The sequence below is a fragment of the Mus musculus genome, chromosome 4 (genome assembly GCF_000001635.26).
Source record: "Mus musculus strain C57BL/6J chromosome 4, GRCm38.p6 C57BL/6J".
NCBI classification, from domain to species: domain Eukaryota; kingdom Metazoa; phylum Chordata; class Mammalia; order Rodentia; family Muridae; genus Mus; species Mus musculus.
This window is the reverse complement of record NC_000070.6, coordinates 74,255,622-74,283,371: the sequence shown is the minus strand read 5'-3', so window position 1 is coordinate 74,283,371 and position 27,750 is coordinate 74,255,622. Positions and strand designations below refer to the sequence as shown.

General features: G+C 38.4%; 1 protein-coding gene across 7 annotated transcripts in view; it reads right to left on the bottom strand.

Annotated features, from left to right (window-relative positions):
* Nucleotides 1-27,750, bottom strand: part of Kdm4c (lysine (K)-specific demethylase 4C) — a 163,368-nt gene that overhangs the window by 122,493 nt on the left and 13,125 nt on the right. For 3 of the 7 annotated variants that reach the window (NM_001172095.1, NM_144787.2, XM_006538352.4), the window contains exons 2-4: nucleotides 20,403-20,563; nucleotides 12,003-12,178; nucleotides 2,361-2,475 (exon numbers count right to left, since the gene is read on the bottom strand). In NM_001172095.1, the coding sequence (NP_001165566.1) occupies nucleotides 2,361-2,475; nucleotides 12,003-12,178; nucleotides 20,403-20,563 (452 nt within the window). Of the gene's footprint in view, nucleotides 1-2,360; nucleotides 2,476-12,002; nucleotides 12,179-12,520; nucleotides 12,543-20,402; nucleotides 20,564-27,750 lie in introns of those variants that run through there. The other 4 variants (XM_006538351.1, NM_001356561.1, XM_030253892.1 and 1 more) reach the window with 4 other exon arrangements.

The following is a 27,750-nucleotide window of genomic DNA, read 5'->3' as shown; positions in this document are numbered from 1 at the left end:
AGGCGTGCGCCACCACGCCCGCAGGTTTTTTTTTTAAAGATTTATTTATTTAATGTATATGACTACACTGTAGCTGTACAGATGGTTGTGAGCCATCATGTGGTTGCTGGAAATTGAATTCAGGACCTCTGCTTGCTCCAGCCCAAAGATTTATTTATTATTATATGTAAGTACTCTATAGCTGTCTTCAGACACACCAGAAGAAGGCATCAGATCTCATTACAGATGGTTGTGAGCCACCATGTGGTAGCTGGGATTTGAACTCAGGACCTTCGGGAGAGCAGTTAGTGCTCTTAACCCCTGAGCCATCTCTCCAACACTGCCAGTCATGTATATCTACATCTATACCAACAGGAAAGTATATTTCTATGCCTTAGGAAACATTTCCAGAAGATTCATAGAAGCCTCGATCATAAAAACTAAAATTAAAAGCAACCCAAATAACGAATAACAAAAAGACAAACTATAACTTATTCTTATATCACATAGAGTCGTTAAAACTAATGAACTACAGCTAATAATTCAAAAAATTACTTGGAAATAAAAAAAGGTTGTCTGATACAATACAGTTATAATCCCAGAACTGAGGATGAAGAGATGAAAGGGCAGAGGGACAAGATTTCAAGATCAACCTGGCTACATGGCAAGAAACTGTCCAAAAGTAGGAATGAAGGGTAAGAGGAAGGAAAAGAAAGGAAGAACATACACCACATGATCTAAACTACATAAAGTTCATAAACAGGCCACAATGAATTATGTTGTCATAAAAAAAGAGAGTTACTATAAGTGAGAACAATTATTATCACTGGAGAAAGCTGGAGCCTATAACAGGTAATGCATGCTTAGAGGGAAAAGGATGCTGATAAAATTCTTTCTTGAGGTCAGAAATAACACAAAAATTTCCATATACAAGAAGTCATGATGTTCTGAATCTGTGCTTTGTGTACTGTGCTGGCTAGTCTGTGCCAACTTGACACAAGCTAGAATTACCTGAAAGTAGGAAGCTCAACTGGCAAAATGCCCCAAAAAGATCCATCTGTAATGAATTTCTTATCTAGTGATTGAGGGACAGGGCCCCGTCCAATTTGGGTGGTGTCATTCCTGGGGTAGTGGTGCTGGTCCTGGGTACTGTAAGAAAGCAAGCTGAGCAAGACATGGAAAAGAGGCCCCACTCTTCCATGGCCTCTTCATCAGCCTCTGCCTCCACGTTCCTACCCTGTTTAAATTTATGTTCTGACTTCCTTCAACAAAATGAACAACAATATGGAGGGTAAGCCAAATAACCTCTTTCCTCCCCAACTTGCTTTTAGGTCATGATGTTTTGTTGTTGCAATAGAAACCCTAAGACCTGCACTTTTCAACTTGTCTTACTTTTAAAAAAAAGTGTAATAAGGAAACTAAGGTAAGGGTTAGCAATGGGTGTCAATGCATAAAGTACAAGGAAGATTGTTGGGGAACAAAATATTTTCTACAAAAATACCCTACAATATTCTACTATTTACTCCCTTATTAACTACACAGTGAAATTTATTATTCTTCTATTTATCTATTTCCCAGCTTGCTTGCTTGTTTTTGCAGCCCAAGGACTTGAACCCAGAACTGCAAAATGTGATGTCACACATGACAAGCAAGTTCTCAGTCACTGACCTGCATCTCTAGCCCTAAAGGAGTAATTCATCACTATAGGAGAGGAGTTACTATAAGTAATGTTAGAGAAATTATGGCAACCTCAATATATCCTATATATTAATTGACATCTGTCACAGTTGTAGCATGTCAACCCGGAGTAGAGGCAAAATGATCAGAAGTTCAAGGTCATGCTCAGTTAAGCAGCAAGTTTTAAACTGGCCTGAACTATCTAAGACACTGGCTCAAAGACAGCAAAGGAGATGGGGAGGGCTGGAGAAAAAAACAGCTCAGTGATTAATAGTGAATGCTGATCTTCTAGAGGACCTGAAATTGGTTCCTAGTATGCATATCAAAGAACTCACAACCACCTGTAACAAATTCTAAGGGATACAATGCCTCTAACCTCCACAAGCTTCTATACAAACATACATAGCCTTACCCACAGATACACACATGCACATAATTTAAGATAAACAACAACAATACAAATAAATAAATAAATAAACAAACAAACAGAAAAAGTGAGCCATAGGCAGAGAATGGAGGAAAGAAGAAGGAAAGAATCCTCCTGGTTCTTTCTCTCATATTTAAAAAGTATAGATACCAAAAAAAAAAGTAAATAGAATACAATAAATAAGATATAATTGAGTACTTCTAAGCTATCTAAAAATAGAAAACAAAAACAACATCACCAAAAACTTTTAAAAACCACAACATAAGTGTAAATATACCTCATCATAAATGCTCCCATTTATATCTGCTCCATAAATAGGTGCCACAAAAGTTAAGTTTTTCCAGTATTTGCGTTCCAAATCTTCATAATCCAAGTATCTTGGAGTACAGTATCTATAAAAAATTAAAAAGTAAAAACCACAAAGCAGTAAGGCAATTTTAAGGTTTTCTACCCATCTAATTTAATTTACTTTCTAAATAAAAATATTGTACACTCATGTGGTATCAGAGTTAATGAGTAATATATAAATGATTTCATATTAAAAGCTCTATAGAATTTCTTATGTTCCTTATCAGTAGGGCTTCCAAAACACACTAATAAAGGCATCATTCGCTAGCTTTCAAAATATTTCTAAAATATGTAATCAATTATATAAGAACATTATGCACATTTATGTAGAAAAACACATCTATAGAAAACTGAGAAGAAAACTTTATAAAATTCTAAGACAACAAAACTAAAATAAGATACTCTGTAGTTATTAGATTGGTGCTGCCTAATATACTAATGACAGAAAAAAAGGAAAAAAAACTTATGTAGTTAGAGTGGAAGAATAAGCTAGCACAATCTTTCCAGAGCATAATTTCTCATCGCATATCTTATCAAAATTTTACACACCCTCGATCTGAATTTATAAATTCCTCTTGCCAGCACAGAAATGCAGACAATGACAAATGAGGAAGTGCACAGCAGCATAACTAGAAACACAATGGGTAAGAGGCACTTTCCTGTAGCTGTGATCAAACTCTGACAAAAGCAGGGTTCGCTTTAGCAATGAAGCTTGAGGTGACTGATCTGCATACAATTGCACTCAGAAAGCAAAGAAAGATTAATGCTAATTTTCAGTACAGCTCTCCTTCTATTCCAATATAGGATCACAGCCCATACAATGGCACTGTCCAGGTAAGGTAAGTATTTCCATCTCAATTAATCTAATATAAATAAACCCTCATAGGCATGCTCAGAGACTTGTCTTAAGTGATCCTAGATCCTGTCACTTTCACAATGAATATTAACTATCAGACTGAATAGCCAGCAATTAACTATTAAAACATAAAATAAGGTAAGTCTTCTATGTAATGACATTAAAATATTTCCATGCTGACTACACCAGTTTAGAGATTACTGTGTATATATAATGTAATCACATTGCATTTTTTTGTTGTTGTTAAGTTAAATTAAAAACCAAACTCTGGAGGTAGGAACCCAGCTCCTTGGTAACCTGCTTGTCTATCAGACAGGATGCCAGAGTTAACAAATACCCTGATTACCTAAATATGTCATGGTAACACATCCCTATAAACTCAGCACTTGAAAGATAGAAGGAAAATCATAAATTATAGATAGAAAAGGTACCTCAGCTACATCAAGAGTTAATGCCAACTTGGACTAGAAAGATACCCTAATTTTAAAAAAGAAATGTTAAAATTAACAATTAACTTCTTGAGCATGATGGTACATGTATATAATTTCAATATTCAGGATGCAGAGGCATTAGGATCAAGCAAGAATTCTGGGCCAGTTTTGGCTACACCGTAAATTCAAATCCTGCCTGAAAATACATACATAAAATCCTATGTATAGGGGAAATGTATAGAGAGCTCGGTGGGTAAGAACACTCTTGCAAAGGACCCAAGTTTGCCTTCTAGTACCCACAACAGGCCATTTACTGCCTGTAGTTTGGCTCCAGGGAATCCAACAACTCTGGCCCCCCTGAGTACATATAGCCACATATGAACATGCATATAATCCAAATTAAAAGATAAATCCAGATTAAAAGATCTCTCAGACATTAAAGGTACTAGCTTTTTTTGCAAAGGCCTAGGGTCTGATTCCCACTACCCATATGGCAGCTCACAACAAACTATAACTCCAATCCCAGAGGATCCAACACCCTCTTCTGGTCTCTGCAGCCATTTAATACAAGTCATGCAGAGACCTGCATGCAGGCAAAACATGCATTCACATAAAAGAAAAAATTAAAATGTCTTTAAAAAAGTTTTCTCTCACAAAATAATTAAAGAAATATACTTCTCTGAATTATTTTGTATTTATTTTAAGCAATCATATTGATATGAAAGATATAATGAAGTTCAACCTGACAGGATACAGAATCACTGAAAACATAAATTTCAAAGCATGTCTATAAGAGATTACCTAAAATAAATTAAGTGGGAAGACCTTCCCTAAATGTGGAAAGCTCCACCCTGTACTGAATAAAAAGATGAAAGCAAGATGAGCACCAGCCTTCACTACAGGTCTTTGCTCTGACTCTGGTCGACCATGGCTCTCTCAGCCCCTATAGGCTGTATCCTCTGAAACTTTAAACCAAACACCTCTTCAAACACATCTTTAATTTAACTGGGTATTTTGTCACAGCAACAAGAAAAGAAGTTAAGACAGATACCTTTTTTTTTTTTTCATGAAGAAAATAAGCAAAGGTCCGTCCTAACATGCTGCCAGACCATCACAGTTGTTCAAACCCCAATTTACTCAAAACTGACTCCATAATACATTCTCAGAACCATTTACTCACTGAGCACAGTTCTAAAAGAGAGGCTCATGACCAGGCTCCTTCTGCCTTAGCAACCCTACAATTCTAACTACGATTAAGAGCCACCACAAACATCAAGGTTTGACATGTAAAAACTAAAATATCTCTGGGGTGAGTGCTGAATTTCTCAGAAGCTTATTATTGCTCTATAAAATACAGATGATAGGGACATGTGGCTCTAACTATATATGTAGCTGAGGATGGCCTAGTTGGTCATCAATGGGAGGAGAGGCCCTTGGTCCTGTGAAGGTTCTATACCCCAGTATAGGGGAAGGACAGAACTGGGAATGGGAGTGGGTGGGTTGGGGAGCAGGAGAAGGGGGTAGAGGATAGGGGGTTTTCAGAAGGGGAAACTAGGAAAGGGGATAACATTTGAAACGTAAATAAAAAGTATCTAATAAAAAAAATTTTTTAATTAAAAAAATACAGATGATGTCAGCCCCACTTGCTACTAGGGACCATGTAGCCACCACGGCAGACCCAGGTAGACAACCTGTGTGCTGCCTCTCCTCCTCCTCCACTCCAGTTGCTTATGGCAAATCCAATCTACAGCCCCTGTTCTGGTCCCCAACCCTGTACTCAGGTCCACCGTGGTGAACTCCCTGAACCATTGCATACCTTTCCAGCCCCCAAAATTAGTCTGGCCAGTCCTGCCTGTGGGGTTTCCAACCCCCAAGTTTGGCAGTAGTCTCATATCCTCTATGCTTGCCCATTCTGATCAGTTGCTGCTAGTGCCTTTCCAAGCTTCAGGCTTGGCACTGGTCCCACCCCCTGTGTACCATGTGCACTAGTCTAGTCCAGTGAGTTCCACCAGAACCTAGCAGGCTGTACCATATCCAGCCTACAGGCATAAACCAGATCAGACATCTATGCAAAGATACAGCCTGGTGAATGCAAGAGACCTCATCTTCCTGTGCCATCCTGGTCCCTCACACCTTGCCCCAGCCACACAGCCTAAACACAGGCCTAACCTGAGGCAGTGTAGATCCGCACATCGGCTACACAACTAGCAAAGAAGTCCATATGCCTGGGATATATGATAAAATCACAATACAAAAATCCAAGGCAACATATCTTTCCCCAAATCCACCAGTCCTATATATATGTTCTCCAATAAAAATTTCCTACATAAACCACAGACACAGAACCTAAATTTCGCTGTGAAATTTTAAAAGGTCATAGACAGACCAAAGATAAAGAGAATAGCTAGCACTAAATACCTGAAGCTAAAGAAACAAACATAAATCTGAATAAAACTAAAATAATTCAGAATTTGAAAGTAAAATAAAAATAGTGAAGAGAATCTCAATAAATGAATGAATTAATGAATGAATGAAAGACAAAATTACAAAACTCAATAACTCAATCGGAAAGCTCAGGTAAAAGTCTTAAAAGTTGATTGAATTAAGTAGAACAAATATCTGGACTTAAAGAAAATCATCAGATCTTCAACAAGATCAAAGAAAAGACTTTCCTAAACCAAGTAAAATCATACATATACATACATATGCAGAAAGCACACAGGACACCAATAAGCAAGACCAAAAAAGTCCAACGATATAGCATACGTAAAACACAAATATAGAGTATTTGAAAACTGAAAACAAAACAAAACAAAACAAAAAAAAAAAACACAGACAACATATGAAGGAAAACATTTAGCTTATTTCTAGATGAAAATTTTAAGAGGGAAAAAACCTGAAGTAGTGCATTCTAAAACACCACAGATGCCGGCCTAGACTACTGTATCCAGCACAACAGTCTACCACAAAGGAAGAAGAGAAAGTTTTTCTAATATCAAGAGATTAAAAGGATTAGTATCAGCCAGCCATAGTGGTACACATCTTTAATTCCACTACCACTCAGAACACTGAGGCACGCATACCTAATCTCTATGAATTCAAGGCCATTCTGGTCAAGATCCAGAACAGCAAAGGCTACATGAGATATTGACTCAAAATAATTATTGTTAAGCTGGGCGTGGTGGCGCACGCCTTTAATCCCAGCACTCAGGAGGCAGAGGCAGGTAGATTTCTGAGTTCAAGGCCAGCCTGGTCTACAAAGTGAGTTCCAGGACAGCCCGGGCTACACAGAGAAACCCTGTCTCGAGAAAAACAAAAAAACAAAAAACAAAAACAAAATAAATAATTATTGTTATCACATTATTATTATTACTATTATTATTATTATTACTATATTTCATCTCTACCAAACAAACCTTGCAGAGAATACTAGAAGCAATACTTATGACTGAATAGAGGAATAAACAAGCCAAAGCTAAAAAGAAAATAAATGAAGTTATAATTATTGAAATACAAAATACAAATACAAGACCACAAACAATAAAAATACTACAATCAACCTGTACCTTTCAATAGTACCTTTAAATACGAATAGCTTTACTTCACCAATCTCAAAAGGCACAGGCTATATGAATGGAGTAAGAAAGAAAACGCATCTTTCCATTGTCTACAAGAAACTAATTTTAGCTTTAAAAGATAGGCAATACTTTAAAATGGAAGGATGGAAAAATGTATTCCACGCAAGAGACCATATTCTGGAGCAAAAACTATACCTTAAAACTTTATAAAAACTGAAATAATTTCATATGTCTTATCTGACCACAATATAATCAAAGTTAAAATTGATAGAAATCTCTAGTAAATACACATACTTGTGGAAATTAAACAGTTTGTTACTTAATGATAAATAGGTCATATGAGAAATAAGAGTAATTTAAAAAAATTTAGATCTGAAAACAAAATAATATCCCTGGGAAACATTAAAAGTATTCCTATAACAGGAATCCTAAGACCATGCATTAAAATACATATATCTGCTGTGCAGTGGTGTTGCACACCTTTAATCCCAGCACTTGGGAGACAGAGGCAGGCAGATTTGAGTTCAAGGCCAGCCTGGTCTATAGATTGAGTTCCAGGACAGCCAGGGCTACACAGAGAAATACTGTCTCGAAAAATAATAATAATAATAATACATATATCTAAACATACACACACAAAAAAATTACTAATACTATTGAAGAATTTACAAAAATAAGAACAAGCTGGGCGTGGTGGCGCATGCTTTTAATCCCAGCACTCAGGAGGCAGAGGCAGGCAGATTTCTGAGTTCGAGGCCAGCCTGGTCTACAAAGTGAGTTCCAGGACAGCCAGGGCTACACAGAGAAACCCTGTTTTGAAAAAAACAAAACAAAACAAAAAACAAAAAAAACAAACAAACAAACAAAAAAAGAACAAATAAAATTTAAATCTAGTATGTGGATACAATAATAAAAGTCAAAGCAGAAATAAATAAAATAGAAACAATGAAAACAATACAAAGAATGAGTCTGATAGCTTATTTTTGAGAAAATAAGTAAGAATAACAGACCCATAGACAAACTCAGCAAAAAAAAAAAAAAAAAAAAAAAGACCTAAGTTAACAGAATCAGAAATGAACAAGGAAACATTATGACAGACACCAAGGAAATTCAGAACTTTATAAGGAAATATTTTTAAAACCTATATTCCATAAAAATCTAAAAGAAATGGATGAATTTCTAGATTCATCCAAACCAGCAAAGTCAAAGCAAGAAGAGATCAACAATCTAAACTAAGAAGGCACAAGGTGAGTAACACTGAATGCATTTGCCATTCTAAATTACGAGATATCTTACTGAGCTATATTAATACAAAATAGTCACAGTAACAAAACAGCATGGGACAGGCACAAAAACTGACATTTTTACCAATGGAACAAACAGAAGACAACATGAGGTTCAGGTAACAAAAGCCATCTCAAAATGTATTCAACATCCTTAGCAACTCAGAAAATGTAAATCACTACTAGTTTGGTAACTGGAAGTGATGGTGCACGCTTTTTATCCCAGCACTCAGGAGGCAGAGGCTGGCAGATTTCTATGAGTTCAAAGCCTATATCCTACAGTGAGAGAGACACAGACAGAGACACAGACACAGACAAATACTTTGAGTTTTATATTACCATAATCAGAACGACTACAATCATGAAAGCAAATGACAACATATGCTGGGGGTAATGTAGTAGAGGTGCAAATTAGTGTTGCACTACAAAAAATCATGTAAAAAACTCTCAAAATGCTAAAAATAAATCTACCATGTAACACAGCCATACAACTACTTGGCATAAATTCTCCAACCTACTCCACAGATACTTGCATAGCCATGTTGACAGCTGCTCTATTCCCAATAGTAGAGAATTTGGCTAGCAATCAAAAGGCCCTGAGTACAATCCTCAGCAGAAAAATAACAACAACAACAACAGCAGCAGAAAAATTATGTGGCCAGTAAGATGCCTCAATGGATAAAAGTAGTTGCCTCAGAAGCCTAAAGATCTGAGATCAATTCCTAGAATCAATTCCACAAAGTTGTTCCAAGACCACCACACAAAAGTTATATGGAACATGAATGCTCACACAAACACATCATACTTATATACACACACATACATATACACATACACACATGCACACACACGTACATGTGCTAATAAAGTTTCTTAATAGTATAAATGATGAGGTGCTCAATCTATAACTAAAGTCCTATTCTCAATAAGATCCAAAAGAATGGGATCTAATAGTATATTTTTTAATTCAAAATTTAATTTTTACACTAAACTAGAAATAACAAGAAAGACTCTTCATCATTTGTATACTATATCAAATAATGCACTCATACACGCAAGTTACTTTTATGCCGTATCAGCTAAGTTCATCCAAAGATTTGCTTCCATTCACAACCATACAAGAAATTTAAACATTTTTGGCATGTTTTTTAAAATACTTGGAGATTTTATTATTGTTCTAAGGTGGAACTTTTTTCTGAGATTTTACAGGAAAAGGAGAGAAAAGCAGGAGTTGGGCACAGTCAGTTTTAGGGGGATTTTCAGATGACTTTGAGCTTTTAATGATCCTTTTGCCTCTCCCTCTAGAGTCAGGTGCATATACCATCAAGCCAGGTTTATTAGTACTGGTGATTAAACACAGGCCTCATGCATGCTAGGCAAACAAACAAACAAAAAAAAAACAACACCTAAGCTGAATCCCCAGTTTCAGATTAAGATTTTTATATTGGGCATCCAATACCACATAAAAAACACAAGGTTTAAAAATATATTCGTGCTGGGCGTGGTGGCACATGCCTTTAATCCCAGCACTCAGGAGGCAGAGACAGGCGGATTTCTGAGTTCAAGGTCAGCCTTGTCTACAAAGTGAGTTCCAGGACAGTCAGGGCTATACAGAGAAACCCTGTCTCGAAAAAACAAAACAAAAAACAAAAACAAAACAAAACAACAATATATTTATACACACACACACACACACACACACACACACACACATATATTTTTTTTCCGTAAATTCTTTAATAGTCTTCCCTTCAAGAAAGAAAATTTTGCTAGGTATGGTGGCATATACCTACAGACCCAGAACTTGAGAGACTGAGACAGAAGGACCACAAATTCATTGTCAGCCTAAGCTTTATAGTGGCCAGCTATCTCCCTGCCTCAAAAACAAAGTAAGACTTCATTCTTCTCCCCATTCAGTATATGATATACCTACTCAATTTCTCTGGAAGAAGACAACGGCCACTATATGAAGATTCGGGCAACACAGACAAAGAGGAAACAGAAAGAATGCAGGATCAGAAGGATAGAGAAGTAACAGAGATATGCCATCTACTAGACAGGACACAGACATTTTAATTATGAACTCGCTGACGCTGTGGCTGTCTACTATGGGTGTGAACAATATTGGACTGTCAACTGTAAGTAAAGGAAGGGGGAACCTACTGGCTAGTGATGGATTTAGAAAAGAAGATGTCCAGGGGCTGGAGAGATGGCTCAGTGGTTAAAAGCACTGACTGCTCTTCCGAAGGTCCTGAGTTCAAATCCCAGCAACCACATGGTGGCTCACAACTATTCCTAATGAGATCTGATGCCCTCTTCTTGGGTGTCCGAAGACAACTTGTACTTACATATAATAAATAAATTTTTAAAAATGATGATGATGATGATGATGTCATTATCTTCAGTTGTATACCCACTGGTGAGCCTACCTGGCTCCATTCAATATAAGCCCATAATCACTCAAAAACCCCTTATTAAACACAGTAGGTCATATAACAAAAGAAAACATGGGAATGGGACCTATTAGGAGAGGGAACTGACAGGGGAGTTGGGGAAAAAGAATGGGTAGTGGGTAAAGTACCAGAATATGTTAAATACATATGAAATTGACAAAGAACAAAATAATAATAAAAAAAAAAAAAAGATAGAAAGAAAGAAAGCAAATCTTGAACTCCAAAGTTACATACACATGCACAAGTCCACAATGTCTGCAATTTACTCAAATGTGCTTTTTAAAGATGTGTGAGTGCATAGCAGGACTGGTATAGGAAAAAGGAAACAGTAATATGTCCATGTTTCTACACATTTGCAAAGCTCCACTTACAGGACGAGCAGCATGAACTTTAGCCTCATACAAGGACCCCTCCTAGACAAATCTTCCAGCTAAGTTCTCAAGCAGCCGCCCTCCCAGTCAAAGCCTTAGCAGTAAACGTGGCAGACATCCTAAGCTTAATCATTCATCTACATGACTCCTAGCTTCCTGACTTTTATAATTATGAGCTGGCTTAAGGGACTAACTTTAAGAATTTGTTATATGCCATATAACTGATATAATAGATGTTTCCCTATTCATTCAACGTTGTTTTTAAATTGCTACTGCTCATTTTAGTCTTAAACAAAATTATCAATAAAATTTTCCCTAACAAAGCTAAAAAGAACTAAAAACCTCTGACAACTAAAAAGAACAGAAAAAAAAAAACACAAAAGAACCACTTCTAGATTTTATAAACAGGATTATAAAATATGGATCAATTTCTTTAGAAATAATCAAATATGAGTAAGCCGTCATTTGAAGAACAGAAACCAGGGATGAAGACAAGAGATGACAAAGGAGGTTCCTGCTTTTCCGGCTGCTCTGTCCACGTGGCTTCTTACCTCACAGACCCCTTTGGAAGAATTACAAACATAACTCAACTGACTCACTTGCTGCTGTTAGCCAGCTGCCTGAACTCCTTCACAGTCATGGCTTTCTTCTGGATGTTGTATTGCGTGAACAGTCCCGACTGCCCTGTGACCATCTGCTGAATTGGTGCTGGGATGAGCAAATTATCAATATCATCATAGCACTGTCTTGGCTTCCACTCCTTAGGAGGAATCACCTGGAAGCAAAACAAAATATTAACTTGGCACTCCAAACTAAGTATTACATACCTTTTATTTTTCAGAAGAACACATTTTCTCAATACCTCTGTAACAAAAGTACTGTAAACACTCACTAATACTTTGCAGTAAGGATATGATTCTTAATAACAAAATTCACTGACACCCATAACTACATTTGTATTGACTTGTTTTTAATGCCACTCATAACACTTGCTTTTATTTTTTTATGATTTTTTTATGTATACAGAATGACTAAGAGTAAGAGCTAATGATAAGACAGGCTGGGATATTTATTAGGTGTTTATAAGACAGGCTGAGCTGGGCATGGTGGCGCATACCTTCCAGCACCCGGGAGGCAGAGGCTGGTGGATTTCTGAGTTCGAGGCCAGCCTGGTTTACGTGAGTTCCAGGACAGCCAGAGCTATACAGAGAACCCTGTCTCGAGAAAAAAAAAAAAAGGCAGGCTGAGATGTTAGATGAAACACCAATGACACCAGAACAAACAATTCACCACGTGTTACCTCTCAACTGTTGATGGACTCTTCCTCACAGAACACAAGCAAGTTCACCTTTACTGAATTTTATCTACATGTCTCTTCTTAAGCAACCCAGACTGTCCTTGAATTTGTTACGTCTCTAGGAATGCCCAGGAATACCTCCTGCTCCTCCCAAATTCTGGGACTGCATGAATGCGCCAGAATACCTAAGAAATTTCTTAAAATATTTTAAGATTGAGAGGGCTGGAGAGATGGCTCAGTGGTTAGGAGCACAGACTGCTCTTCCAGAGGTCCTGAGTTCAATTCCCAAGCAAGCGCATGGTGGCTCACAACCATCTGAAAAGGGATCCGATGCCCTCTTCTGGTGTGTCTGAAAAGTTACAGTGCACTCATATGCATAAAATAAATCTTAAAAAAAATTAACATTGAAAGATTTATTTACAGAAAATGAAAATGAATTATTAGAAACCAAAGCACAGAGGACCCACTTGGGCAAGTATAAGAAGCAGAATACTATTACCCCTCCCAAGTCCTCCACACACTCTTTTCAAAATAGGTCTATCCTGCTCAAGTGGCAACAACTACCATATTTATTGGTAATAAATGCATGTGGCTATGCTTCACTAAATATTAAGTTTTTGTCTGGGGCTGGAGAGATGGCTCAGTGGTTACGAGCACTGACTGCTCTTCCAGAGGTCCTGAATTCAATTCTCAGCAACCTCATGGTGGCTCACAACCATCTGTAATGGGATGTGATGCCCTCTTCTGGTGTGTCTGAAGACAGTGATAGTGTACTCACATACATAAAACAAATGTATCTTTAAAAAAAAAAAAAAAGTTTTGTTTTGTGTATGTAACATGTCTGACATTTTTGTGTTTGTATATATGCATTAGGATACACATGTATGTATTTTATTATATTTTATTTGGAAACAGAGTCTGTCATGGAGCCGAGTCCTCTCTTCACCTTCCCAGCACTAGCATTATGGAGATGCATAATGACCCCTGGCTTTTTTTTTAACATGCGTATTAGAAATCTGAACTCAGGACCTCCTGACTGTACAGCAGGTACTCAACACCTCCAGTCTACATCAATACTACTATTTGAAAGGTACACTATATAAAAGTGGAAGGCTTGAGCAAAGGCTCAGAGGGTGCCAGCACTCTAGCTCCAGGAGGGGTACCCGCATGCACATCAACGTGCTCACACAGAAAACCGTTAAAAAGGAATCTTTAAGACACTATACTATAATCTTGGTAACTGAAAGGAAATCAGAGTGTTTAAGTATTAGAAAGATCAACTGTGAGTGCAAAAGCGATAGTTCAACAGTTGAGAGCACTTGTTGCTCTTCTCTTCCAAAGGTCTTGAAATTGGTACCCAATACCCACATCAGGAAGCTCACAAATGCCTATGACTCCACAAGATCTGACACTCTCTTCTGCCCTCTGCAGACACCTGCAAAGACACAGCAGATACTCACATCAACACACAAAGGGAAATAAAAATAAATCTTAAAAGAACAAAAATATCAAGCATACAGCCAGGTAAGCATGCCGTACTCCTTTAATTGGGAGGCAAAAGAAGGCAGATCTCCACAAGTTCAAGGTCAGCTGGTCTTCAGAGCTACTTCAGGACAGGCAAGGCTACACAGAGAAAACTGTCTCAGAATAAATAAGACGAGGAGAAGGAGGAAGAGGGGAGAGAGGAAGAAAGGAAAGGGAAAAGGAAGGAAAAGAGAGATATCTAGCATGTACAAAGTCTGGAGTTCTCCCTCCAGAACCACCTAAGCTTGGCATGGTAGTACAAGGCTGTACATCTAGACAGTAGAAATGTTCTTAGCTACATAGCAAGGTCAGGGCCAGCCTGAGACAACAGATCCTGTCTCAAAAATAAAACATAAAATTAGTGGCTTAAGAAATATCTCAGTGGAAAAAAGCACTTAATGCTTTTACAGAAGACTCCCATCACCCAAATGGCAATTCACAACTTCCTATAACTCAGTTCCCGGGGAATCAATGTCCACCTCTGACCTCTTGAGATCCCCTACACAAGTGGTTCATATACACTCAAGCCACCACCAGAGTGTAGTCCCTAGAATTCTTGGTGGGAAGAAAAAAAAAAAAAAAAAACTTCCAAAGGTCTCTGAATATACCCATACTCACATCACACACGCACAAACAAATAATTTTTAAAAATTAATTTTAAAAATAAAAAGAATAAAAGAAGTAAACTGGTTTCCCAGGAATATTTTTTGTTTTGTTTTGTTTTGTTTTGTTTTGTTTTGTTTTGTTTTGTTTTGTTGGTTTTTCAAGACAGGGTTTCTCTATGTAGACCTAGGTGTCCTGTAATTCAGTTTGTAGACCAGGCTGGCCTTGAACTCAGAAATCCGCTTGCCTCTGCCTCCCGAGTGCTGGGTTTAAAGGCGTGCGCCAACACACCCGGCTAGGAATATTTTATTCTTTTTGAATTTTTATTTTATGTGTAAGTATGTTGCCTACATGTACCACATGATTGTCTGGCATCCTTGGAGTTATAGATGACTGTATACTACCATGTAGGTACTGGGAACTAAACCCAGATCCTCTGCAATAACATCAAGTGGTTTTAATCATTAAACCTAACCTCTCCAGCCCACCAGGAATATTTTTAAGTAACTTTTAATGCCAGAGAATAAAGCATAAAATAAATTAAAGTTATTACAAAGTTAAGCCTATCAGTTCTAAGTTTGAGGCCAGTCAGTATATGCAGTGAATTCTAGGCCAGACAGGTATACACAGAAAGACCCCATGTCAAAGAGGAAGGAAGGAAGGCAGGCAGGCATGTTGATCCAAGCCTATACCAACTATTTTCTTTTGAATTCATTTTAGATTTTATTTTATTCTCCTACGTGCATGAGTGATGGAAGTGGCATGCAAGTGGAGATCAGAGGACAACTTTCAGGAGTTGGTTCTCTCTTTCCCACGGGATCCAGAACTCAACAGTCAGCAGCAGGTAAGTCAAGTGCTTTACCTACAGTCATACTTTCAGTTCCATTTTAAGTCTTTAAATATCAAATCACCTCACACAGTTCGAAACCAAGTACAACATATTTGCTCATTAAACAATTTAATAGTAACACCTTCATATTTAATGAGTTAAAGTAGAGGAAACCTATTCTGCTTCATTTCTATCAACTATATTGACTACTTCCTGAGTATGTCAAGACAGAATACATACTTTATGTCACTGTTTTCCCAAACCCAGGCATTGCCAGCTAAAATATGCATGCCCACTAGATATGTTGAAGCCAGATGCTATCTACAAAGTAGCAAAAGAAGAACGATGTTATCTTCATGTTGTAGGCATAGGTACATATCTTCACTCTCTTGTATTTTATGAAGCACATACATATATGCACACATATATATGTACATATGTATATGTTTATGTGTATGTATATAAATAATTAGAGAAAAAACAAAATTGGGCTACTCTGAAATTAAACTCACTATTATTGAAGTACTCAAAAATTGATTATTGTAAGTTAAAGAAATTATTATAAGTTAAGACAAGTCCACGAAATGTCAATAATACATTAAGAAAGGAACCACAGGGGACCTTTATTCCCCCACGAAAAGAAAAACATCCACATCTATATAGTCTGGATTTTCAACCAAGTAACTTGGTTTGTTGAAGCTCTATACACTTAAGTTACTTCACCATCCAGAGTAAGAATGAAACTAGGTTAAACATAATTTATGTGACAATAAGAATACAGCAAAATACTATTAGAAGAAACAAGCAGTTCAGCTTCATCCTAGGAGAGCAAACCTAATATTATTAGAGAACGCTGTCTTTGTCAAAGAGTGTTCCATTGAGGGTGAGGTACACTGGACTCACTCAGGTGTATTTGTAATTCTCATATTAATTTTATTCTGATTCTAATTTATACCTGTCATGGGTGTACTCAGTGTGCCTACAGCTCCTCTTCTCGTTACTTAACAAGTCATCTCACCACTAGACAGCATACTAATTACAGAGGACCAGGAGATGTGTTCAAGAAACAAAAAAGGAGACAAAAAAAGGTTTTCAAAAAAGGTCAAATAATGAACACAGTATAGTAACACACATGCCAACAACCCAGCATTCAAAGATGGAGGCAGAACAACCATGAAATTCAGGGTTCCAGGCTATTCTGGGATATATGAGAAATCTGTTTCAAAAAAAAAAAATAGATAGCTAGACAGACAGACAGACAGACAGCTAGAAAACTAGAGAGGAGAAGGTGATCTCCAGCTTCTCTCTGGGCTAATAAAGCCCAGTTCCTAGATAATACATGACATAGCATTTCATACTCATGCCAAATGACGGAAAAATAACACCTTCTGTTCAACTGAAGAAAGATTCCCCCATGTCTACCTCAAATTATAATCTGCAAGTTGAGACCAAAACTGAAAAAGCAAATTCTAAACAACTTTTACATTTACTTATTCTGTGTATGAGGAGGGGGGACATGGAGGCATGGGGAGTACATAGCACAAATGTAGAAGTCAGAGCATAACTACTGACAACAGCCACCTAACAAAAGGAATGACCTCTGGATACAAAATGCCACAAACAGTAAAAAACTGGATTACAGTCTCTAGTATGAATCAAGATATCTCGTCCTCGTACTCCAAACCTATATTTCTGAAGTTCTCTGTTCAGCTAACAGTCATTATCCACACCATTTGACCTTCATAACAGATATGCAAAGTCCAGGGAAAAACCTTTCCCAGTGAACGTATCACTAGCAACAGCCTCTGCCAGTGCCATGCACCTATATGATGAAATTACAGTCTTTGGGACCTCATGAACTCTCCTACGACCTTAAGCACACCATTTACCATTATTTTTTAAAACACATAATTTCGTATCTTTAAGAACAAGAATAGATGAACCTACTCAAAACTGGCTTCTCTTTTTAAGTGTTCAAAGCTACCGAGAGCTGTTCAGTAGATCAGCACACTATCCCTGGTAAGACTTCCCGTGGACACTTGTCTTTACAACCAAACTCATTTTTTACATAGATGCCAGTGTAGTTTTTTTTCAAGCAATGTCTCAGCATAGCAAAAGAACAGGACAAGGAAACATCTACTACTACATCTTCCTTCCCAATTTTAATAGTTAATATTGATTGTCAACTTGATAGAAGTCACCTAGGGGACAGATCTAGATTGTATTACAGAGACGTGAAGACCCACCCTAAGTGTGGGCTAAGATTCTGAACTGTATTAAAAAGTAGAAAACAAGTTGAACAACAGTATTTATCTCTTCCTCCTTCCACAGTGTAGATGTAATATGACCATCTAGCTGCCTCATGTCCCTACCACCATAATGTATTCTAAAACAGCCAACATAAATCATTCCTTCCTGAAATTGTTTTGTCAGACTAATCTATTCAATTCAAGACTACCCTCACTTCTTACTGCAGGTGGAATAAACCCCCTAATGCATTACCTCAGTAATCCTAGCACTTAGCAAAAAAAAAAAAAAAAAAAAAAAAAACTCTGTCTTAAAAAAATAAAATAATAATAATAATAATAATAATAATAATAGAGTGAGCTCCAAAAGTGATTCAGCAGCTGTGAGCCCTTACTGCTCAATCACGGGAACCAGAATTCAAATCCGAGTAACCATACTGGGTGGATGGCAATACCAGTAAATCTAGTTCTAAATGATTCAAAGCCCTTTTATATACTTCATAAGCAATCGCACACGTGTGCGTGTACACACACACACACACACACACACACACACCACATCTATTAGTGGAGGGGCAGGGAGGACAACCTAGAATGTTTTTCCTTAACTCCTACCTCCTACTCTTTTGGCACAGGTCTCTGTGGTGATCTGAATAGGAATGGCTCCCCAGACTCATGTTTGAAAGTTTGGCCCATTCGGTGTGGGTGTGTCCATGTTAGAATAGGTTGGTCTTAATGGAGGAAGTGTGTCACTGTGGGGGCGTGCATTAAGATGCTCAATTCCAGGCTCAATGGCTCACAGTTTTCTGCCTGCCTCTTGCTGAAGAAGATGTAGAACTCTCACCTCCTCCAGCACCATTTCTGCCTACTCACCATGCTTCTAGCCATGAAGATAATGAACTAAACCTCAGAAACTGTAAGCCAGCCCCAATTAAATGTTTTCCTTTATAAGAGTTGTCATGGCCAGGTGTGGTGGCGCATGCCTTTAATCCCAGCACTTGGGAGGCAGAGGCAGGTGGATTTCTGAGTTTGAGGCCAGCCTGGTCTAACAGAGTACTTTCAGGATAGCCAGGGCTAAATATAGAGAAACCCTGTCTCAAAAAACCAAAGAAAAAAAAAAGTAGTCATGGTCATGGTTTCTCTTCACAGCAATAAATCCTAACTAAGACAGTCTCTTTACCACCTTCTGTGACAGGCTGGCCATGAGTCTTCATTTGCCACTGACACTGGAGGGCTGGGATTACAAAATATATGCTATTGGCCGCAGTTTTTACATGATTTCTGGAGACTGTAAGTCTTCACAGTTTGGTAGCAAATATTTTACCTACTGAACCATGTCTCCAACCTGGATTCTTTCACCCTAATTATCTGTTTGGTTGGTTGGTTGGTTGGTTGGTTGGTTGGTTTGGTTTTTTTGGAAACAAGATTTCTGTGTAGCCTTGCCTGTCCTGGAACTCACTCTGAAGACAAGGCTGTCCTCAAACTCAAGAGATCCGCCTGCCTCTACCTCGCAAGTGCTAGAATTATAGACTCTGCCTGCATGCCCTCCATCATCACTGCTACACAGCAGACACTTCACACTTGAAGAAAGAAAGTAGGCTAGGATCTGGTAAAAGAGCTCGGTGGTAAACATGCTTGTTACAGCCTGGTATGACAATTCATACCTTTACTCCCAGAACTCAGGAAGCAGAGGCCAGCCTGGTCAACAGAAAAAGTTCCAGGATAGCCAGAGCTACATAGGAAACCCAGTCTTGAAAAAACAAAACAAAAACAAAACAAAACAAAACAAAATAAGAACAAAGAAATACTGATAAACAATATTGTCCCCTGGAACCACATCAAGGTAAAAACAGAAAACCAACTCTAAAGTTGTCCTCTGGCCTCAACAGATGAGTTGTGGCAATATATACATCTCCACATGTCATACATAGGCACCACCCATAAATAATATACAAATTTTTTTTTCAAAAATAGGTAAAAAGGCAAATTGATAGAGAATGCAGACTGTGATTGCCTAGGGCAACAGTGATACCAGGAAATTGGAAATGACCATTTAAAATATATAGTTTCTCTTTGTGATATCCACATATAATTTGATAGTAGTAACAGCTATAAAACTATTTGAATAAACAAACACCACTGAATTAGAAACTGTAGATTGAGGATATTGTATCTTGTTGTTTTAACACGAGACAAGCATAGTTGCTAGAGCCTATAATCCCAGCATTCAGGAAGTTGAAGAGAGAAGATGGCTATGATTCAAGACAGTGAAAGAACCTATCTCAAAACCAAAAAAAAGAAAGAGAGAGGGGAGGAGGGAGGGAGGAAAGAAGGGAGGGAGGAAGGAAGAGAAATTCTAGAACATAGTCTAGTATAAATAATCCAAACAAAAGAAAATTAAGCATTCCAGCTAGATAGCAGACACTGAAAGAACCAAAAACTAACAATGTAATTCCCGAAGTCAAAGGATACTTTTTAGGACAAGTCTGAATATAATCACCTTGGCAAGACCTGCTCGATGGGCTCCTTTGGATTCCATGTATGCGAGGTATTTGTTGAACTCCCGAAACTCCTCCATGGAAGGTCTGAAGGTCATTATCTTACAGCTGGGATTTAGGGGACTCTCCACCTCCACCACCTCCATGATGGCCACAGATGTTTCTGCAAAGAAAAGGTGGCCATCAATAATGGACTCCTCAAAAAGGACGCCTCAGGGCTTCCTAACATGCTCCTATTCTGGATACAGAATCACTGACCTGACTGTAAAACTGACCTCCATGAAACCTTTCCAAGTAAAACTGAATTTTCTAGAAGTACAGTCTACCACAGAGATAAGTTATTTCTCCACTGGTGAAAATGAGCCAGTTCAAGCCAAATTTGATTATCTTAAAGGCATGTTTATTGGGAAGCTGTTCTTAGGCAAGTTCACTGGCCCCAAGAGGAAAGAAAGGTGGAGAGAGAGCCCACAAAGAGAGTGGAGAGAAAGAGAGGGAAAAGAACAGAGAGAGAGACAGACAGACAGACAGACAAACAGAGAAACATAGAGACAGACACCAAGGAGAAGCCTCTGAAGGAGAAAAGCAGCGTAGCTGCTGGGCTGTAAAGTTCAGGGTTGGGGACAAGGTATGCTGAGGAGGGACTGCTGGGAAAACCTGGAGGTCAGGTGTTAATGGTCCTCAAATAAACACACAGATGTACTGGTCCACTATCTCACATATGCACATATATATATAAAGGCCTAGCATATATATGCTGAAGGATGTTCAATATCACTAGCACAGAGCTGAAGTGTCTTCCAGTTTTTTATAAGATGGTTTTCTATAATAATTAAAAACCAATCACATGACAAAACCACCAGAAACTAAACTAATCTACTGAAGACAGAAAACAGTACCAGAGGAGCTCTGATAAGAGCTGTGCAAAACTGAAGTTCTGAATTCAAACTCCAGCATCCATGTAAAAAGCCTAGCCAAGCATGGCCATGTTTTGTAACCCTAGCATTGTGGGAGGAGGCAGGGACAGAAGCATCACTGGGATTTGCTGCCCTCCAGCCTACTCCAGGTTCAAGAAAGAGAGTAAGATTGAACATATCATAGCTCATAGTCAAAGAAGTCAGTATACAAACTCAAATAGGGCAGGAACCAGAGGCAAGAGCTGATGCAGAGGCCATAGAGGAATGCTGCTGACTGGCTTGACCATCAAGGCTCATTCAGCCTGCTGTAAAGAACCCAGGGCAACCAGCTCAGGGACCGCAACATGCACAAAGGGCTGGGTCATCCACCACCAGTCATTAATTAAGAAAATGTCCAACAGGCTCGGTAACAGTCATGGAAGCATTCTCTTAATTGAGGTTCCCACCTCTCGAGTGACCTTAGCTTGTGTTAAGTTGACATAAAGGCATCCAGCACAGGGAATTATTTTTTATGTTTTACATGCCAAGTTTTCCTCTTGAGACTTCTGATATAGCCATGACTGGCCTTGAACTTGTTATGTAGTTGAGGGTGACCTTGAATTTCTGATCCATATGCCTGTATCTCCTTCATAGGAGGTTTGTAGTACTGGAAATCAAACTCAAACCCTCTAGGTAACTACTCTTACCAGCTAAGCTACATCCTTAACCAGATGCAATTTTTTGTAAGCCCTTGGTCGATTCAATTCATCAATACAAAAAAACTCAAATATAGAAAGCCAACTGTACTTCACCCAGTTTCTCAAACAAGTTAAGTAATCTGTGACTTCACATATTCCTTCCCTTGAAGCAGCCTCTGCACACTTCCTAGCTGTGAGTTCCCAACTGTCTGTGCAATACAGAACTCAACGAGCCATCCTGTGCTCTGTCTCCTTGTCTACACCCATACTATAGACAGCAAGGGGTTCCTCCCAATGCTGGCACAGCCCACTAGCCATTGAGTTATCAAGCACTGAAAAGAAAGACAGATTGGCACGTAGTCTTCCTCACATCTGCTATAATAATATTATATACAATAATCATTACAATAATATATGAGTAATAATAAAGAAGTATTGGCCAGGAATGCATATCTTTAATCCCAGCACTTAGGAGGCAGGTGGATTTCTATGAGTTTGCAGACAGCCTGGTCTACAGATCAAGTTCCAAGACGGCAAAAAAAAACCCCTGGAAGGAAGGAAGGAAGGAAGGAAGGAAGGAAGGAAGGGAGGGGGAGAGAGGGGGGGATCAAGAAAAGTAAAGAAAAGAGTATCAAGGGGCTAGAAGCAAGGAACAGAGGTTAAGAGCATTTGTTGTTCTTACATAGGACCCTGCCTGGCTCAATTTCCAGAATCAACATGGTGACTAACATACAGACTATGCATATACATATAATATTACACATAAAATATTAAAAAGACATTACATAGAATGTCACATTCGGGAAAAGGAATAAACTTGTCCTAAACAAAAGTTATTCAGAAAGCAGATTAGCCTAGCATGAAAAACACATCTATAATCTTGGTACTTGAGAGAAAGAGGCAAGAGGATTTTCACAAGTCAGAAGTCAGCATGGTCTACATACCAAACTCTGGGTGAGGCAGCTAGAGTCCTACCTCAAAAACAAAAAACAAAACAATAAACAAATCTAATTTGTTTCACTAGCAAAAAAAAAAAAAAAAAACCACAGCAGGAAACTAAGAAAACTACAAACTATCTGTGTGAAACACACCAGCTATATGAAATGAAACATTCCTTTTCTTCTGGCCAAAATACAAGTCACCTTGGTATTTGTCTGAGCAGAGTCAGCAGCCACTGAAGGAACTGGAAATGCAGCTAGCAATTCAACAGTGATTGAATTCCTAACTTTAGTTCCACAGACATTGAAAGGACAAAACAGTCCTGGCACTAACAATGACACATAAAATACAGTAAGTAAATGGTATCAATGCGAAATTAAAAAAAAAAAAAAAAGCAGTTTTTTGTTTTGTTTTTGTTTTTTAAGGGAATATGAAATAAATTTTTCTGGAGCATTTTAACATGACTGTTGCACAGGGAATACAGATTTAGATCACTCCAAACTCCATATTCCAACATGGAAGCAGTTTCATGAGTTTCAGTTACACTATGAGAACAGAACATGTTGCAGAACAAAGAGAAATATAAGTCAAGGCAAATTTAAAACACACAGAATATCAAAGGGGGCAGTCACAGCAAGACAGGGAAAGCTTTTCTATGCTATGCTATATGCTAGGCTACAGAAGGGTCTCTGATGACATTCTTAGCATTTGGTTGGTGGAAGCTGGTGGTCTACCATGTTAATAGAGTCCAAGAAGAAATGACCTACTACTCACAAGACTGCCAGGAAAAAAGAAAGGCTACTGCGTGCAGAAGAGGAAAACCAGCCCAAGATAAGGTAAAACTACCTCCTGGGCCTGCAACATTCCAACCTCTCCACAGTATTGAAATTCTAATCAGTCAGGCAAGCTCTGGAGACAAAGCTGCTTTTCAAGAGTTCTGATTTACAATAGTAACTACTAAAAAATGCAGGGCCAACTGAGGGGGTTCCGGTTTCAAAGCAGGCAATCGAAGGTGGTTCAGAGAAATAAAATCCAGGAGAAGCCTAAAGGAAGAGATATCTCTTAGGTTCAGTTCTGCTCTATTCTTCAAGAGATCTCCAAGAAGGCAGATATGGCTGAAAACAAGACAGAGAAGGTTGAGAGAGAGAGAGTAGAAAAAAGAAGTTTGGCGTTTATCTGAGTATGCCAGCAAGTAATTTTGGACCTTTACCCCTTAACATATCCAGTTCCTGAACTCAGTCATTTTCGTCACACCATTCAAAGAACTAAGCTCCCTAAGTATACCTCTTCTGAGGAAACTGAAGCAAAAAAGGAATCTTGCTCATATTTTCATTTCTTGTTGCTGTGAAGAAAGAGAGTAAGGAAGACAAGGAGGGGAGAAGGAGGAAGGGGGGATGAAAAGGGGGAAACACCAAGGAAGAGATTTATCCAAAGAAAATTTAGCCAGACAAAACAGAAGTGAATGTATATAGTGTGCAGTGAGATCCAATTAGTATTTGGTATGTTCTGAAGAAAATTTCACAACAGAAATGAAAAAGGAAGAAAAGTCAAGATTTCTAAACTGAGGCTGGAGATGTGTAGCTCAATTGTACATGCTTGCTTTGCATGCACTAGGATGGAGTTCAAACACAAGAGTGGGGGTGGGGGCAAGGGGAAGGAGGGGGTAGCCCCAAATCCTCACACTTGAGAAGCTGAGGCAGGAAGCACAGCTGGAGATGTAGACCAAAACCACGCCTGAAAATAAGGAAAAGGGAGGGGTCCAAGTGTGGTGGGGCACTCAGGAGACTGAGGCAGGAAAGTCACAAATGCTAGATCAACCTGAGCTATGTAGAATTCAGAACCAGTATGGATAATAGGACCCTGTCTTTGAAAAAAATAGAGACAAAGAGCCCAGCCTGCAAGTGCAGCTACCCTGGACACTTGGTCAAGGAGGATCACTGTACTTAAAGGCTGGGCTACATTATGAGTTCAGTAGCCTGGTAACAGTAAGATAAGACCGATCCTAAATTGCTTGCTTCCATGTTGGAACATAGAATTTGAGGTCACATAAGTCTGTGTTCCCAGGCCATGGTTACTCAAAATGGCTGGAGAATCTCTTATTCCCTTCTAAGATGAAAGCTGCAGTTTTAGCATTGCCTTCCTCCCATATCTAGCAAGTACTTAGCACGTTGTACATGTTACTGTTTTCTTTAAATGTATGTAGATGCAAAAACAAGCAGAGCAACTAATGGGTCACTATTCAAAAACTTAATAAACAATTCACCAAAAGAAGAGGAGGAGGAGTCTGGGTTACAGGCCAGACGTGCACGAAGGCACTGGACTCCAGCTGAGCTTTCAGAAAGGTGGCTGGGGCGGTGAAACTAAATAAACAGTAAAGTACAAATCAGAAGGGAGGAAGAACAAAGGATCAGCCCCACTCTGAGAGGTAAGCGAACAGAGGAAAGGAGTGGGAAATGATGGGCTGAACAAAGCCTCACAAACACAGGGTCAACTGCAGGCTGCTACCCCAAATGAAGAGCTGCTGGAAGTGGAGCAAGGAGGCTAACCTTCTTAAAGGGATTATTCTGACTGCGTGGGTGGATTAAGCTACCACGGAATATGAAATATTTTCAGTGTATCACTTAATTCCAAGAGACAGAGAGGGAAGTGTGTAGGGAAGCTTTGGGTGTGTGTGTGGGGGGGGGGGGTGAAAAGTAAAATGAGCTGCAATATGTAAATGGAAAATGTAAAAGTAAAAACTGAGTCTGTTTCACTCTAATTAAACCTCACACCTGAAGTAAATTATGAATTCTGTCAGCTCCCTGTCAAGACTTACTGTTAATGGTATCTTGTTTCATTTACCACTAATTTTTTAAATTTGTACTTTCGGATTCACAACACTATAGTTATAAAGACAAAAATACACATTGCATGTATACATATGGCTTCTATTTCCAGAACTCTAGTTTCTATCCCCAGAACTGCAAAAATAAATAAATAAATAAATAAATAAATAAGACAAGGGGCTGGAGAGATGGCTCAGCGATTAAGAGCACGTATGGGGGAGGGAGGAGGCAGGTTAAAAAAAAAAAAAGAGCACTGCTCTTCTGAAGGTCCTGAGTTCAAATCCCAGCAACCACATGGCACATGGTGGCTCACAACCATCTGTAATGAGATCTGATGCCCTCTTCTGGGGTGTCTGAAGACAGCTACAGTGTATTTACATATAATAAATAAATAAATCTTAAAAAAAAAAAAAGATGACAGTATACTATACTTCCCAAGAAGTTCAAATGAGACTCAATAGTGAAGAAAAAGGAATGGTAGCCCACACCATTAACCCCTGAATTCTGGGGGCAGATTTAGGAACTGCAGGCCAGCCTGCTATACACAGTGAGTTCCAAGCCAGCCAGAACTGCAAAGTGAGACCCATTTTCCCCAAAAAATAAACAAACAGCTGAATCTTGAGGTAGATTGATTCCCAGCTTCAGGAGGGACCTCCACACTAAATTCTAGACTGCCCCTACCAGTTTGCACCCCCACCATAATGAAGAATCCTTTCCCCACCACAGACTGCTGTCGTTTATTTTATTGATCGTGGCTATTCTGAGTTAAGATGAAATATCAAATTCTAATTTGCATTTCCCTGATGACTAAAGATATTGAACATTTAAGCATTTCAATCTTTGTTGAGTTTTAATTCTTTGTTTGTTTGTTTTGTGAGTTTGTTTTTTTTTTTTTTTATAATTCTCAGCCTAGTTCTGCACCCCATTTTTAATTGAGTTGTTTCCTGGATCCCAGTTCTCTTTCTTCTTTGTGCATTCAAGATACTATAGCCTGCCACTTTGCCCAAATTATGGTGCCCTTTTCCATATAAAAGCTTTTCAGTTTCATGAAGTCCCATTTATTAATTGTTGATCATAGTGCCTATCCTATCAACATTCTGTTCAGAAAACCCTTTCCTGTGACAGTGAGTTCAAGGCTATTCCTAATTCATTTCTATCGTATTCAGGGTATATGGTAGGACATTGAGGACTCTGATCCATTTAGAGTTGAGTTTTGTACAGAAAAATAGATATGGATGTATTTTCATTCCTCTACATGCAGCTATCCAGTCTAACTACATCATGTTAAAGATGCTTTCTTTTCTCCCTGGTGTAATTCTGGCTCCATCATCAAAATTCAGGTTTCCAAAGGTGTGTGGAATTATGTCTGCATCATCAACTTTATTCTATTTAGCAAGACAACTTTTTATGGCAATGCCATGCTGTTATTATTACTATAGCTCTGTAATACAAGTTGAAATCAGGGATGGTGCTACCTCTTTGCATTCATATTCAAAGAAATCTACATCTTACTAAAGTGATACTTGTACATCCATGCTCATTACTTTTCTATACATTATAGCCAGAAAAACAGCCTAGGTGCTAATCAACTATTAGAACAAGTCATGAAAATGTGATACATTTACACAATGGAATATTATTTGGTTGTTAACCAAAATGAAATTTGCCAGTAAATGGAAAACAGCTAGAAACCATCATCCCGGACAACCCAGACCCAAGGCGACAAATACTGCATGGTATCTCTTCTATGTGGATGTCAGTTTTTACTCTTTAGATATGTGAGCTATGATTTGAATAGTCACAGAAGTTTAAGTACCTAGTTGGGGGTGGGGAGACCATATCCCAAGGAAGGGAAAATAGAATATAGTTATGGAGAGACAAATGGAAAGACATAATAGGAAGATCAAATGGAGAAGGAAATGGAAGGGCAGAGCAGAAGAAAAAATATGGGGAGGTACACTAAAGGCCCTTTGGAAAACCATATGGAAACCTACT